Source organism: Balaenoptera ricei, chromosome 11, assembly GCF_028023285.1.
Source record: "Balaenoptera ricei isolate mBalRic1 chromosome 11, mBalRic1.hap2, whole genome shotgun sequence".
Classification (NCBI taxonomy): domain Eukaryota; kingdom Metazoa; phylum Chordata; class Mammalia; order Artiodactyla; family Balaenopteridae; genus Balaenoptera; species Balaenoptera ricei.
In genome coordinates, this window is record NC_082649.1 from 8,459,170 (window position 1) to 8,471,421 (window position 12,252).

The following is a 12,252-nucleotide window of genomic DNA, read 5'->3' on the forward strand; positions in this document are numbered from 1 at the left end:
AACCCCTAAGGGCCGAAGAGAGATTTGTGAAATTCCTTAATATGATCCAATGGGGAAAAGCTTGGAGTGAGAACCAGGATTCTTGACTTCTACTCCAGCTAACAAACTAAATGGACTTAGTTAGCGCATTAACTTTCATGCTTATTTGTTCATTTGGAACAGTCTCATTCCAGACCTAATTCTATGTGCTGTAATGGGTTTGAAAATGCCGTGCAGGGACTTCCCTGGCGGTCCAGCGGTTAGGACTCTGCGCTTCCACTGCAGGGGGCCCGGGTTCGATCCCTGGTCTGGGAACTAAGGTCCCACAAGCCGAGTGGCATGGCAGAAAAAAAAAAAAAAAGTAAGTAAAATGCTGTGCAAGATTTCCCTATATTATCTAAACATTTCCAACCTATAATTTACTCCACTGATAATTGGTTTTACTATTATATATATACATATATAATATATATATTTCTTTGCATGCTAAATGAATCTCCCAACTTAAGAGAGAGTTGCCATGTCATGTTCTACTGCCTGCATGGAGACCAATCTTATGCTGTGCCCCAGGACTGTTGTTCAAAAGTCCTCATGGTCATAGCTAAAGAACGGACTGATTCTCTCTGAATAACCAATTGTAGACCCCAGTCCAGATGGACACACATCCCATGTCTCTGCTCCGTCTGTCCAGGAGGGTGCTGAGTCTTGAGGAAAAGGCAAAGTGTGTCTGATGGCCCGGCAATCTCCAGGAATTTTCAAAGGAAGTGATGCTGTTGGAGAGGCTGCCATGGCGACAGTAGCTGGAAGGTCCAAGTCTTCCGGGTAGATGGACATTTGGGTGTTTTCAGTATCATAGTTACAGCCAGAAAGGCTCTTAACTTCCCGCACAGTGTCACAGCATTTCAGAGCAGGGGGCTGGTAGGCCTGGTAGGACACTTTGGTGGTGGTGGTGATTACTGTCTGTAGGGCTGGGGCAGCTGGTGGGGCCGTCGTGAGGTACCTGCAGGGAAGCTCTGGGTTGTAATAAGGGCGAGTGGCCACGGCCTGGAACTGTCCATGGTCAGTGCTCTCCCCAAGGTCAGCTTTTCCAAGAGCTGGTTTCCAGCCAGGCTGTTTACTGGTGAAATCAAAGCTTCTCTCAAAGCTGCCGTAGGAGCTGATGTTGTGTTGCAGCTCATTCAGGTGAACCCAGTCTGTGTCATCAGGAATACTGCTGGCATCTTTATAGAGGGTGGGATACGGGCCTGAATTTGTGTAACCAGGGCCTGCCAATTCATAGCTGCAGGGTGGCCTAGGCAAAAAGATTCTTGGGTTTGGATATTTCTGAAAGGGTGGTACTACATCTCCTTGAAAGGCAGCTAGGTCACAGGTAGCTTTGTAAGCATCCGAGTTCGGAAAGGAAAAGCACGGCTGTCCTGGAACAGGGAAGCCAGTGTCAGGAATTATGTCAAACTCCTCGGGGTTTTCCAGGGAAGGTATGTTGCTGAAATGGCCACCGTTATCTTGATTCTCTCCTGCCTAAAGAAATGACACCAATTTTTATTTGTAAATAAAGATGTTAATTGCGTGGACACCCTCACCTGTAAGAGTCGTCAACCAACCAAATAACAAGCTTTCAGTCGGTGGGCTGTGTGTCAGGAGCTCAGAAACGTGATCTGAGCACAGGGTCCAGGAACTTCACAGCTTGAGCTCAGGCTTGGATTCCACGCTGCTGAACCAGGAGGGTCCATGGTGGCCAGGCAGGGTGGGTCTGAGTGGCAGATGGTCTGTTCTCCCGATACTAGGTGCATACAGCAGAGGCTCAGGAGCCTGACGCAGACCCGGGTTCAAATCCTGACTGTCCCTCATGGACTGAACGAGTTACTTAACCTCTCTGAGCCTCAGATTCCTCACTTAAAAATGGGGCTTAAAGAGGGAGGAGATATGGGGATATATGTATATGTATAGCTGATTCACTTTGTTATACAGCAGAAACTAACACACCATTGTAAAGCAGTTATACTCCAATAAAGGTGTTAAAAAAATGGGGCTTAATAACAGTAATTTCTTCTTAAGGCTTTTGTGACCAATTCACATGTAAGACTTAAACCCTATGTGCCTGGCACATAGAAAGTGCTCAAACAAGGCCACTGTCTCTTATCTCAAACTAATATTCTGCCTCCTTGGCATACTGTGGTTGAACAGCCAAACTGGATCAAGTTGCCCAAAGAAATTTTATCTGTTCTATGTAAACAATGTAAAGGACCCTCTCAAAGATGCACCGTTAAGTCATTGGTATGCACCTATTTCTTTCTGTATGACCATTCGATAATTGCCCTTGTATTAGGATGTCAGCTCACATCCTCACTCTATCATTAACTGTAGAGATATTCTGCTTTTTTATCAAGAAGAAGAAGGAATTAGAAACCCTATTCAAAATGTTGATTCAATGACATTGTTAGAGATATATAATTTTCACATAAAATCAAACCTTTTAAATGAAGGTATGACATTCACATCTTACATAATTCTCAGTGCATTTGGTAATGATGGTGAACACAGACCACAAGTGTAACGACAGCTCCCTATTACCTCGGGTTCTCGAATTCTCTTTTTCTGGGGTTGGTAAAAAGAAGCCATTTGTCTCTTGATAGCACTTCTTCTAGCTTCTGTCTCTGATTTACTCTCTGGTCTTGGGTGATCATGAACTCCCTTGGCCTGCATTAATAAGGAGATGAATCACATTATTCCTCTGAGGGAAGCTGGCAACACTGATCAAAAATTGAGTGTGCCTTTCCCAATACCCCAAGTTGTTTGTTTTTTGTTTTTTCAGAGAGACAGGGAAAAACATTGTTGAACAAATAAAAGTGCACCAATAATAATAGACATCTTAAAAGATGACCTAACAGTCCTTTTGCCATATGAAAACAACTATATCTAGGTTCACCCTCTCCCCCTTAGAGAGCACACAGTAGGTGAACTAATTCCTAGGAGCCTGGTAAGGCCCTGGGAGCCCCAGCACCTATTTCTGGCCACCAGAGCTGTATCTGGTCTGGTCCAGGGCTCCTGAGACACATGGCAGGTGGTTTGGTCCCTGTGACATGATGAGAATGTCCATCACAAACCGTGGTGTCCCCCCACCTACCTGAAAAAATATCGCGTTGCCATCAAGCCGCCAAAAGTTGGTTACAGGGTACCCGCTGTGCCCTCGACAGGGGATCAATTCCAAAGCAGCATGACAGTTGGGGCATGCCTTCTCTGCAAAGCCAGAGGCAAGAAATACTAATAACACCCTGACCCCAGACCCTACGGAAGGAAGGAAGGAAGGGGAAATTCGCTGGGAAGAGGGAACTCACGACCGCAAGGCCACCCCGTTCCCAGTCCCATAGCTCACTCTGCTGCTTCAGCCTGGCCTTGTCGCAGATGGCAGGCCGCAGCTGCAGACGGGAGCCGCCGGGCAGGGCGCAGTCCCGCGCACACACCACCACGCCCAGGCACGACTTCTTGAGGATGTGGCCGTTGTGGTTGTTGGTATTCCGCATGGCCCAGCCGCTCAGATGGCGCTGCGCCTGCTTCTCGTCGCTGCGGTAGATGAAGCGCACGTAGCCGTCCGGCCACTCGCAGAAGCGGTCGAAGTGGGCCGGCTCCTGGGAAGGCGCCCAGAAGGACGGGTAGTCAAGTTTATCAAGCCCGAACCAGAGACAGCACGGTTTTAATCTTCCCCAAGCACGTTAGGATAAAATCTGAGTCTTTTTAATTCCAGAAACTATGCTCTTAGAAAATGTCACTCATCCTGTGTATGCCCTTCTGACAACTGGCTGTAAATTGATGCTTACATAGTGCTTATCTTCTAAAAAGCTGTACATGTATTCGTTCATCTAGCCTTCATACTGCATACAGACAATAGGTACTATTATTATCCCCATTTAATAGAATAGTAAATGGAGACCAGAGAGCTTCATTGACTTGCCCAAGGTCACACAGCTAGTAAGACTTGGCTCTAGGATTTGAGCCCTCACAATTTGACTCCAGAGCCTATTCTCCTTACCACTATGTGATACCACTTCTCGGTGTATTTAAATGTTACAGATATTTTCCAGTTAAGCAGTAAAGCACCAGGGCAAAAAGTGATTGGAAAGTTCTATCACTGACATACAGTTGAGCCTGTAAATATCTTTACTTCCATCCAGTGCTTTTTCTTCAAAAGCTCTTGGCTTGATACCCAGCACAACATCAGAGAGACATGAACAGTTTCCCAAATTAGCCCTCCAGGTTTACAAGGGTGTTGTGATGACAGCCTAACCATAAGGTAAACCCGAGCATTTGGTGGCGCCTGCTTAGCTAACCTCTTCCCAGAGCAATACGGACTGTCATTCTACTACACAAAGAACTGCATGGCTAAAATAATGTTATATATAAGATACTGAGCACCGCTTTACTGTTCACGTTTGGTGGTCCTTTGTCCATATTATGCATTATTTATACTGCAATATGTCTCCTGTACAAACTAGGGACCATGGGCCGAATCCAGCCTGCCACTTGTTTTAGTACAGCCCACAAACTAAGAATGATTTTTATATTTTTTAATGGTTGGGGGGAAAATCAAAAGAATTACATTTTGTGACACACGAAAATCGTATGAAATTCAAACTTCGGTATCCATAAATAAAGTTGTAATGGGACATGGCCATGTACATTTGTCTATGTATGGCCTGTGGCTGTTTTCACACTACAGTGCAGAGTTGAGTATTTGGGACAGAGACAGTATGGCCCATAAAGCCACATTATGCAGTATCTACAATCCTCACAACAGCTTTGCCTCCTAGGCACCCATCCTTTCTCTTATTTAATAGATAAGGAAGAGGACGTTAGATGGATAACCTTCTCCAGTGGCAGAGCTGGGGTTTAAAGAGAAGATCCGTGGCAGCCAGGCCCCACTGACCTTCCTGGTGTGATAGAGGCTCAGAAAACTATTATCGCAGTAATAAGCCATTTACACCTTCTCTCCCTTCCCCCAGCCCAGGATAATTAGATCCAACATCTGCAAAGCAAAAGTATTCTTAGTTGGACAGTTCAGACTTGTGTACCACGTTAGTATTGTACATTCTAACAGTGTATAGGTAAACGGGCAATTTTGTTTCCAAAACCGCAGAGATATTGTTGAAATCATTATTATTACTAATAGGCATTATTTATCTTTTCTCAGAAATATAATTGACATAAATCAATACATTAACTTAAGGTACATCACAAATGAAATATATAATGATGTGCTATCAACTCTAAGTTTATGCTAAATGCTATATCTTTGTTTTTAAAGTGAATATTTCAATTTAAGGACCTTAGTAACAAATAGACAGTTTTCCAGAAGAGAATGTTTTGTTCGCACTCCCCTGCAAGGGTACAGACTAGACCCCCACTACCAAAGCAGTGACACTGAAAAGGAAGACACAGAGACTGCATTTTAAAATCAAAACAAGAATGGAGGACTCCTAGATTGGGTTTCATTTGCTCTAATGTCTTGGTGCAGGGGAGCACATGTGGTCACATACAGACAGGCGTGCACGCACTGAACATGACAGTAGATCTGGACGACAATTTAAGATTGTTATCTAATTCCACGGCTTGATGACAGGTGAGCAACCTGAGACTAAGGCAAATTCAGGAACGGTCTCAAGGTCATACAGCTAGTTTAGCGCTTCCTCCTTTGGTTAGCCAGAGCAGGGCTAGGACCCTCTTTCTCCAGTTCTCCTTCTATAGCCCAGTGCACCTGCCTCTTTTGAGATGTCACACACACACACACTTTCTCTCTGTTTAAAAACCAATCTCCCAGAGGAAAAATTATTCACATTTACATGGGAAGTCTAGAATAATACTCGTGAGAGGAACCATCCTTCCCTCATTTGGATGTGGCTCTTTTCTAGAATGCAAGATTAGATTTTCTTCCCTATGAAGATGTATGCGGACAGAAGTCAGTGAGAACGAGATGCCCTTTCTGTACTGTGGTCCACTTTCACAAAAATGGCACAGTGTGACTCTAAAGTAGGCAGACTTGAAAATAAACAAACTTACTGCAAATACATACATCCCCAAAAGTACTGATCTCTTTGAGAGGCTAGACAACCTTGCTAATGAATTGTTATACGCGGCACACAGTAGATGCTGAATAAAGGCCAAGTCTCTTACCCCTATACCACAGCATTGCCAGGAATCCACCTTTGCGAATGCTTCCCAGGTCGCTGCTAACTCTCCCTCCACCTACACCCAGGACTTTAAAGTCACTTTTCAGTTTTTGCCCCAAACCAGTATGACCAGTTATAACTGCCCAGCTCATTCCCTGTACTAGGCTCCAAACCGCTTCGTTCGGTTAAAACAAAACAAAATAAAACAAATTCACCCTAAAGGGATGATGGTGATTTCCTTGTCATTAGAGAAGTAATCTCAGAAGTTGCGTCCAAAAGCCGGATTCCAGGGGCTCTCCGGGCGCCTGTGCCCTGGTTGGCATGACTATAGAGGCCCCCCAGGAGCCGCGCTTCATCCAGGCAGCCGGGGCAGGCGTCCGATGGCCCAAGTCCTGCTGTTTAAGAGTCGGGTCACCGCGATTTACGGTCCTATCTCACAGTTTTGCTGCGTGAGAAGCACTGGTGTCTACATTAGCCAAGATTCTCCCCTACCTTTCTCGTGGATGGCAAAGAATGGATAAGGAGAGACTCAGCGGATTTCCACCTCGGTTAAAAGAAAGTGAAGGACGAGGTGTCCGGCTCCCGCCAGATGACCTGGAACTTGGAGCCTGATTGACAGTTCCTGTTGCTTTCGCTGTGTTTTCTAACAAGCGCGAGGTAAGAGCTGGGAGAAGACACATCTCTGAACCCAGCTCTGCCGTCCGTGCAGTCCCTGCACACTGGAGGACTCTCAGGGGGGTGTGTTTGGGGGTGGAGGTGAGGTCTGTCCACAGTCTCTGCAAGGACATCCCTCCTCCTTGGATGGACAGCGCCGCGCGCGCGGGGGTCTCACGCACCCGAGGCATCTGCGGGTCGTTGATGTCCCAGCTGGGCTTCGTCCCGTGGGAACACGCACCGTCCGCCTGCTGCCCCGCCTCCGCCGGCATCTGGCCCTCCTCGCGGGCGCTCTCCGCCCAGGATCCTGAAAGACAGAAGAAAAACAAACCAACCCAGAGGTGCCCAAGGTGATTCTCCCCCTGTCTTATAGGAGAGTGGAGAGAGACAGAGACAGAGAGACGGATGTCGAAATCCAGAAGCGGCGGACAAGGGTTAAGGACCCGGGCGGAGCCATGTCCTCGGCCGCGGTGCTGAGAGGTCGCCCCTCGGAGCGCAGCGCGGGCGCCCGGCAGCTGCCCGCACGTTTATACGGATGCACCCCGTCCCTCCCCATCCCGCCCCGCTCCGCCTTTCCTCGCTCACCCGCCAGCTCCCACGCTCCGGGCCCTCGCAGGGCCCGTCATCCCCTCCCGGGCAGAACTGGGGACGGAGGGGGAGGTTGACCTGAGCCCTTGGGGTGACGGGAAACTGAAGCCAAGGCGGGCCAGGGCGGGGGGAGGTTGGAGTGTAAGTTGAAAATCATTTTTGTCTCCCTAACCGCGCCCCGCCTCTGGGGTTTCGGATTGGATCTAGAGGGAGGCTTTTCAGACAGAGCCTTTGCAGCAAAGTCCCGAGAGACCGTACTCCACTCCCTGGCAGCTCGGACACCACCTGCAAGAGCCTCGGCTGCCGCGCGCCCTCGACTGAGTGGATGCGCCCGAGCCAGCTGGCTTTGGGCCGGCCCTTTCCCGAGATTTTGTTGTAGCTGGTGTGCGTGGTCTGGAATCTGTGCTCATCTTCGGGGGGAGGGGACGAGGGACGCCCGAGGGGGTGCCGAAGGTCCCCGTGTGGTCGTCGGCCTAGGAGGCCGCCTGCTCCCGGGGGCTGCGGAGAGACCTGGCCCCGTGGGAAGAGAGTCCTGGAAAGTGAACCCGGAGAAGGTGGGGGAGATGAGCTAGGGGGAGGCGGAGGGGGAGAAAGGGGCTGAGTTCTGCCCCCAAACCCGTAGTTCTCTCTGCCGCCTCGGCTACTTCTGAGCCTGTTTCCTTATCTGTTTGAAAGAGGATTTGGGGCTCAGGGAGTTCTCAATCGCCATCCACCTGAAAGGACCCTTTAAAAAAATAGTCTGCATCGGTATTGTCGTGAAAACACCACGACAACCTTCTATTTACCCCCCTTCCGTCTGCGGAGGCTTCCTGGAGACCGGAGGAACCAGGTGAGAGCGCAGGGCGCCGTGGGCTCCCCAGGGCGGCGCCCAGGCCTTCCTCACCTGTGCCTCCGTTTCATTAGGGTGGTTGGAAGCGCCCAATACAAGAAACCGATTGAAGTGGCTTAAGTCGCTCTTTAGCCGCTCTGGGCAGCAAGGGAAGGTGGGTGTCCGGAGTTTATTCCTTGCGCCCTTGTTCTGCGGGCTACACGCTCCAGTTCCCAGCCGTAGCCAGGGAGACGCCGGCCTCTAAAGGCGGATCATTGTTAGAGGAGGATGCACGCAACCTACATGCCGGCAGATCCCGAGACCTGCGGGCCCTAGACTCAGCATCGCCGAGCGCGCACCGGGTGCGCGGACTGAATGCTACTTGGGAGCCGGCGGGGAGGGCGCCCAGGCCAGCGCCCGCTGCAGGATTACAGCCTCTTCTTTTGGCGAAAGGCGGGAAAAGCAGATGCGCCCTTACAACCCCAGGAAGCGAACCTCGTCCCCGCTCCCGGTCCTCTTAACCTCCCTGGTCAGGGGCACAGTCAGACCTGTTAGAAAAGTCAACCCGATAGTGAAGTTCGACACTGAGCCGCCGACCGGCAGAGAACTCTCGAGACGGGAAAGGCCAGATTTGGGTAATTACACGAATTTTCTTCTTTGGTTTCAAGCTGGGATTTCTCCCCACCCTTCCCCCACCCCCAAGCAGAGGCGCGAAGTTCTCAAAGAAGAAAGTGACTAGTTCATCCCCCAGCCTCCTCCCACCCCCTCGTCCCCAAAGTTCTCTTTGGTCGTGTCGGTCAGCGTTTCTGGTTAAAATCACTCTCACAGAGTTGCCGCGAAGGTCTGGGAGGAAAGGAGGAAACGCGTTCACTCTTCACCTACTGGTTTCATCCACAAACTTTCATCATATTAACCGCCTACCAAAGGCCCGGCAGCTCCTGTTATTCAGTTGCTTTTTTGCGTTGTTTTGTTTTTCAAAGGTTAAAATTACTGACACTTCTCTATTTATTTACAAACTGACATTTCTTTGTGAAGTTTAAGATAATGTACTCTTTAAAATGTTTTTAACATAACTTCAAAAACTAACTTAAAATTACTTCTGAGAATTCATGGAAACTAATTTCTGGTCTTATTGTAACCATTGTTAAGACTATTTCTTGTCTCTGTAGCTTTGGATTATTTCTAGAGAGTCCTTACCCTTCAAAAATATAAATAAGTACAATTTTTTAAAAGTTAAAGCTAAATCAATTAATGAAATACTTTTTTTCCTAAATAGATTCCGGTGGCCAAAGAAATGTCATTGTCTCCACCATATTTAGTTGGAGCAGAATTAGAATACATATTCCAAGTTGCCCTAAAATTATGTCTGGGTAAAACATGTTAGTAAAAGAAGCTAATCAAAGTGAAAATATAACAAAATAAAATAAATAAATGCTGTTGTCTGTGGTGTTATCTTTAATTTCTCCTGAATTTTTGACTATGTTAACAACCATATAGTTTGAAAGGATGTATGTTTTCCCCAAAGTCTGAAAATAATTGATTAAAACTTTTAAACTAATATTAAGAAAACTTTAATTTTGTTTTTATATTATATTCTTATTGTATTACCTGTTTTATTCACTAAAATAAAGTGCTTTTAAACTGTATTTTGATTATTTGTTATTATCCTTCAGTTTTTCCTGCACTAATATTTGCATTGATTCAGAACACTTTATATTCACAGCTGGTTCTTCCTTGGCTAGTATTTTGAAATAGTAAAAGTCCATTAATACAAAAGCAAAGGAAAAGGGCTTTGAATTTACTTGGTTTCGATCAAAATAGGTAAATTAATGTACGTATATTTACGTCATATTTGCCAGGAAATGGATATGATGAGCTTTGAAATAAGTATGTATTGTTTTTTTTTTTTTTTTTTTTTTTTTTTTTTTTTTTTTTCTCCTAGTGCAGCGCTGCTCACCGCCATATGTATTGTTTTGAATGGACTTGGAGGTACAATGCAGAGATGCTGGTTATAGTATGTTTTGGTTTGATGTAAACAAATATCTTCTGTAAACGTCATGACACGAAATACCCATAGCATCTACTTATAACACAAGTTGATTTTTTACAAGGAATGTTTGGATTTGAGAGGTCTTGTCTGCTTGCTTGTTTTTTAAAAGAAAACTCCAGCCCAACTTATTTTTGCCACCCCTGTTCACATAACAGACAACCTATCAGCCTAAACCGGGCCATAAGTACACATTCTTGTTGGGTTAAAGGAAGTGGGCAGAAAACAAGCAGACTGGATGAAAATGTTTGTTTGTTTTTATTTTATTTTGACTGAGCACACCGGGGTATGTATTAAAACAAAACAAAACACTTCTTTTGTGATATCAGGAATAAAGTCACAATTTCGGGGACAAATCTGGTTCCTATGGGGAAGGTTCGGTTTCCGTCTATAGCCGTATCAATGGATCACAGTCAGCTCTACCAGCCGTTAAAGGCGGAGAGAAAGCAGCCGGCTTCCGCACGGGGGACGCCTATCAGTTCAGCATTTCGCCGACATGTTTACATCCTTTAAGTAATCGCTTTTCCTAAGGTGCGTGTGCGTGCGCCCAGGTGGCCTGACCCTGATTGCTAGTTAACTCGCGAGCGTTTCTCGCTCCTCAAACACGGGACTCGAGTAGATTTTCAGGGGCGGGTTTATTAATTAGAGTTCCGGGGAAGCTTGGCATCCGGGAGCCGCGGGCTCCCCGGGCTCTCGCCGCAGCGCATCCCCACCCGCTCGGGCCTCGGACGGCGGAAGCGCGGGGGCTGAGAGCGGCGCAGCGGCGGGGTGTGCGCCCCGGGGCGGGTGCGCGGCGGCCGGCCGGGAGCCTCGGGATGCGGGAGGTGAGTGACCTCGAGCGGAGCCGGGCACCCGTCGAACCCCGGCCTCCTCTCCGCCGCTCGAGGCGGGCGCCAGGGCGCGCGTCCGTCGGCCTCTGGGCTCGGAGCCTCGCTTGCTCGCCCAGAGTCCCGGCGCCGGCTGCAATCCCCGGCCGCCGGGGGAAGAGCTCTTCGGGGGCCCTTGGGGCGCTTCACGTCCTTAGGTTTGCTTGGAGTTTATTGGCAGCTTTCAGTGAGTGCATGAGGCGGGGTAGAAACATCTGGTCCCTCGCTAGTAAAGCGTTCGGAGAAGGGGGAACTGGAGTATTAATGTTTGAAGGCAACGAGATGGTTCTTTATTAAGCTGCTCGGGACGTTTTCCCAGCCCGTTTTCTCCCTCGCCGAGTAGAAAGTGCAATGACGTTAACCCACCCGGGGCCCCAGGTCTACGGTCCCAAGTGCTAGGACCCGCCGCCCAGGGATTGGGGTCGCGGGGTGGGAGGTGGATTGGTACCATTACTGCTCCTACTTTTCAGCATTCACTTTACTGAATACACTGCTGGTGGGAAAAAAAACAAATATGGATTTTGGTCTTTGAATTCATCCTGTTTTTCATATTTATAATAATGATGATATTATTGTAAAATATGCTGACATTTAAGGATGGTGGTCAAGTACATATAGGACCGTTAGCCCAAGCTAGATTTTTTTTTTTAAACCTCTTTGGAAGAGGTTAATAAAATTTTTTTAAATTATTCTTTGATTGTTGGGATGAAGTGAGCAGATGAGATGCTGTTATTTAGCATGTTTGTGAAAACGAGGTTGGTAGATCCAGGGATTACTTCTTGAAGAAAACGTGTACCAACCCATTACTCAATGTTTTGTAAATTTTCTTGTTGTTGCTGTTCAATCCTTGAAGTTTCAGTTTTAAGTCCTAGGGTCACATTTAAAATTCATATAAGTCAGAAACATAAAGCTTAAACTCATGACTGACCTTGAAACGCACTCTGAAAAACTTTGTTTTACAAGCTCTCATTCTAAAAACCGTTCATTAATTCAAAGTCTTTTTTATAGTTGCCATTATAGAGTTTAAATTTATTTTTTGTGATCATTTATTACAGTGATGTTAGCTTCTTGTGATAGTTTGTATTCGTCAGAGGCAGTGTTAAAGAAGGTTGGATAAAGCTTTTGTTTTTTTTTTTTAAGTAGTGTCTT

At 47.0% G+C, this 12,252-nt stretch overlaps 2 protein-coding genes across 2 annotated transcripts in view; one reads left to right on the forward strand and one right to left on the reverse strand.

Moving 5' to 3' along the window:
- Positions 1 to 558: 558 nt before the first annotated feature.
- Positions 559 to 7,066, reverse strand: GCM2 (glial cells missing transcription factor 2). The gene is made up of 5 exons (XM_059940643.1): positions 6,977 to 7,066; positions 3,353 to 3,605; positions 3,104 to 3,216; positions 2,551 to 2,676; positions 559 to 1,497 (listed from the first exon to the last, which is right to left on the reverse strand). Exons 1-5 carry the CDS (start codon positions 7,064 to 7,066, stop codon positions 559 to 561), a joined length of 1,521 nt encoding a protein of 506 aa, XP_059796626.1.
- A 3,983-nt stretch (positions 7,067 to 11,049) lies between these two features.
- The window catches only part of SYCP2L (synaptonemal complex protein 2 like), a 67,942-nt gene continuing 66,739 nt past the window's right edge, over positions 11,050 to 12,252 (forward strand). Inside the window, exon 1 of the mRNA XM_059937764.1 lies at positions 11,050 to 11,061. Coding sequence (XP_059793747.1) covers positions 11,053 to 11,061 — 9 coding nt within the window. The 5' untranslated portion in view covers positions 11,050 to 11,052. The remainder of the gene's footprint in view (positions 11,062 to 12,252) is intronic.

Coding starts and splice junctions, on each gene's coding strand:
- GCM2 (XM_059940643.1), bottom strand. CDS start 7,066: ATGCCGGCGGAGGCGGGGCAGCAGGCGGACGGTGCGTGTTCCCACGGG. Junction 3,606..6,976: donor ACGACCCGCAGATGCCTCGG/GTGCGTGAGACC, acceptor GCGCCTTCCCAG/GAGCCGGCCCACTTCGACCG. Junction 2,677..3,103: donor GCAACGCGATATTTTTTCAG/GTAGGTGGGGGG, acceptor TTATTAATGCAG/GCCAAGGGAGTTCATGATCA.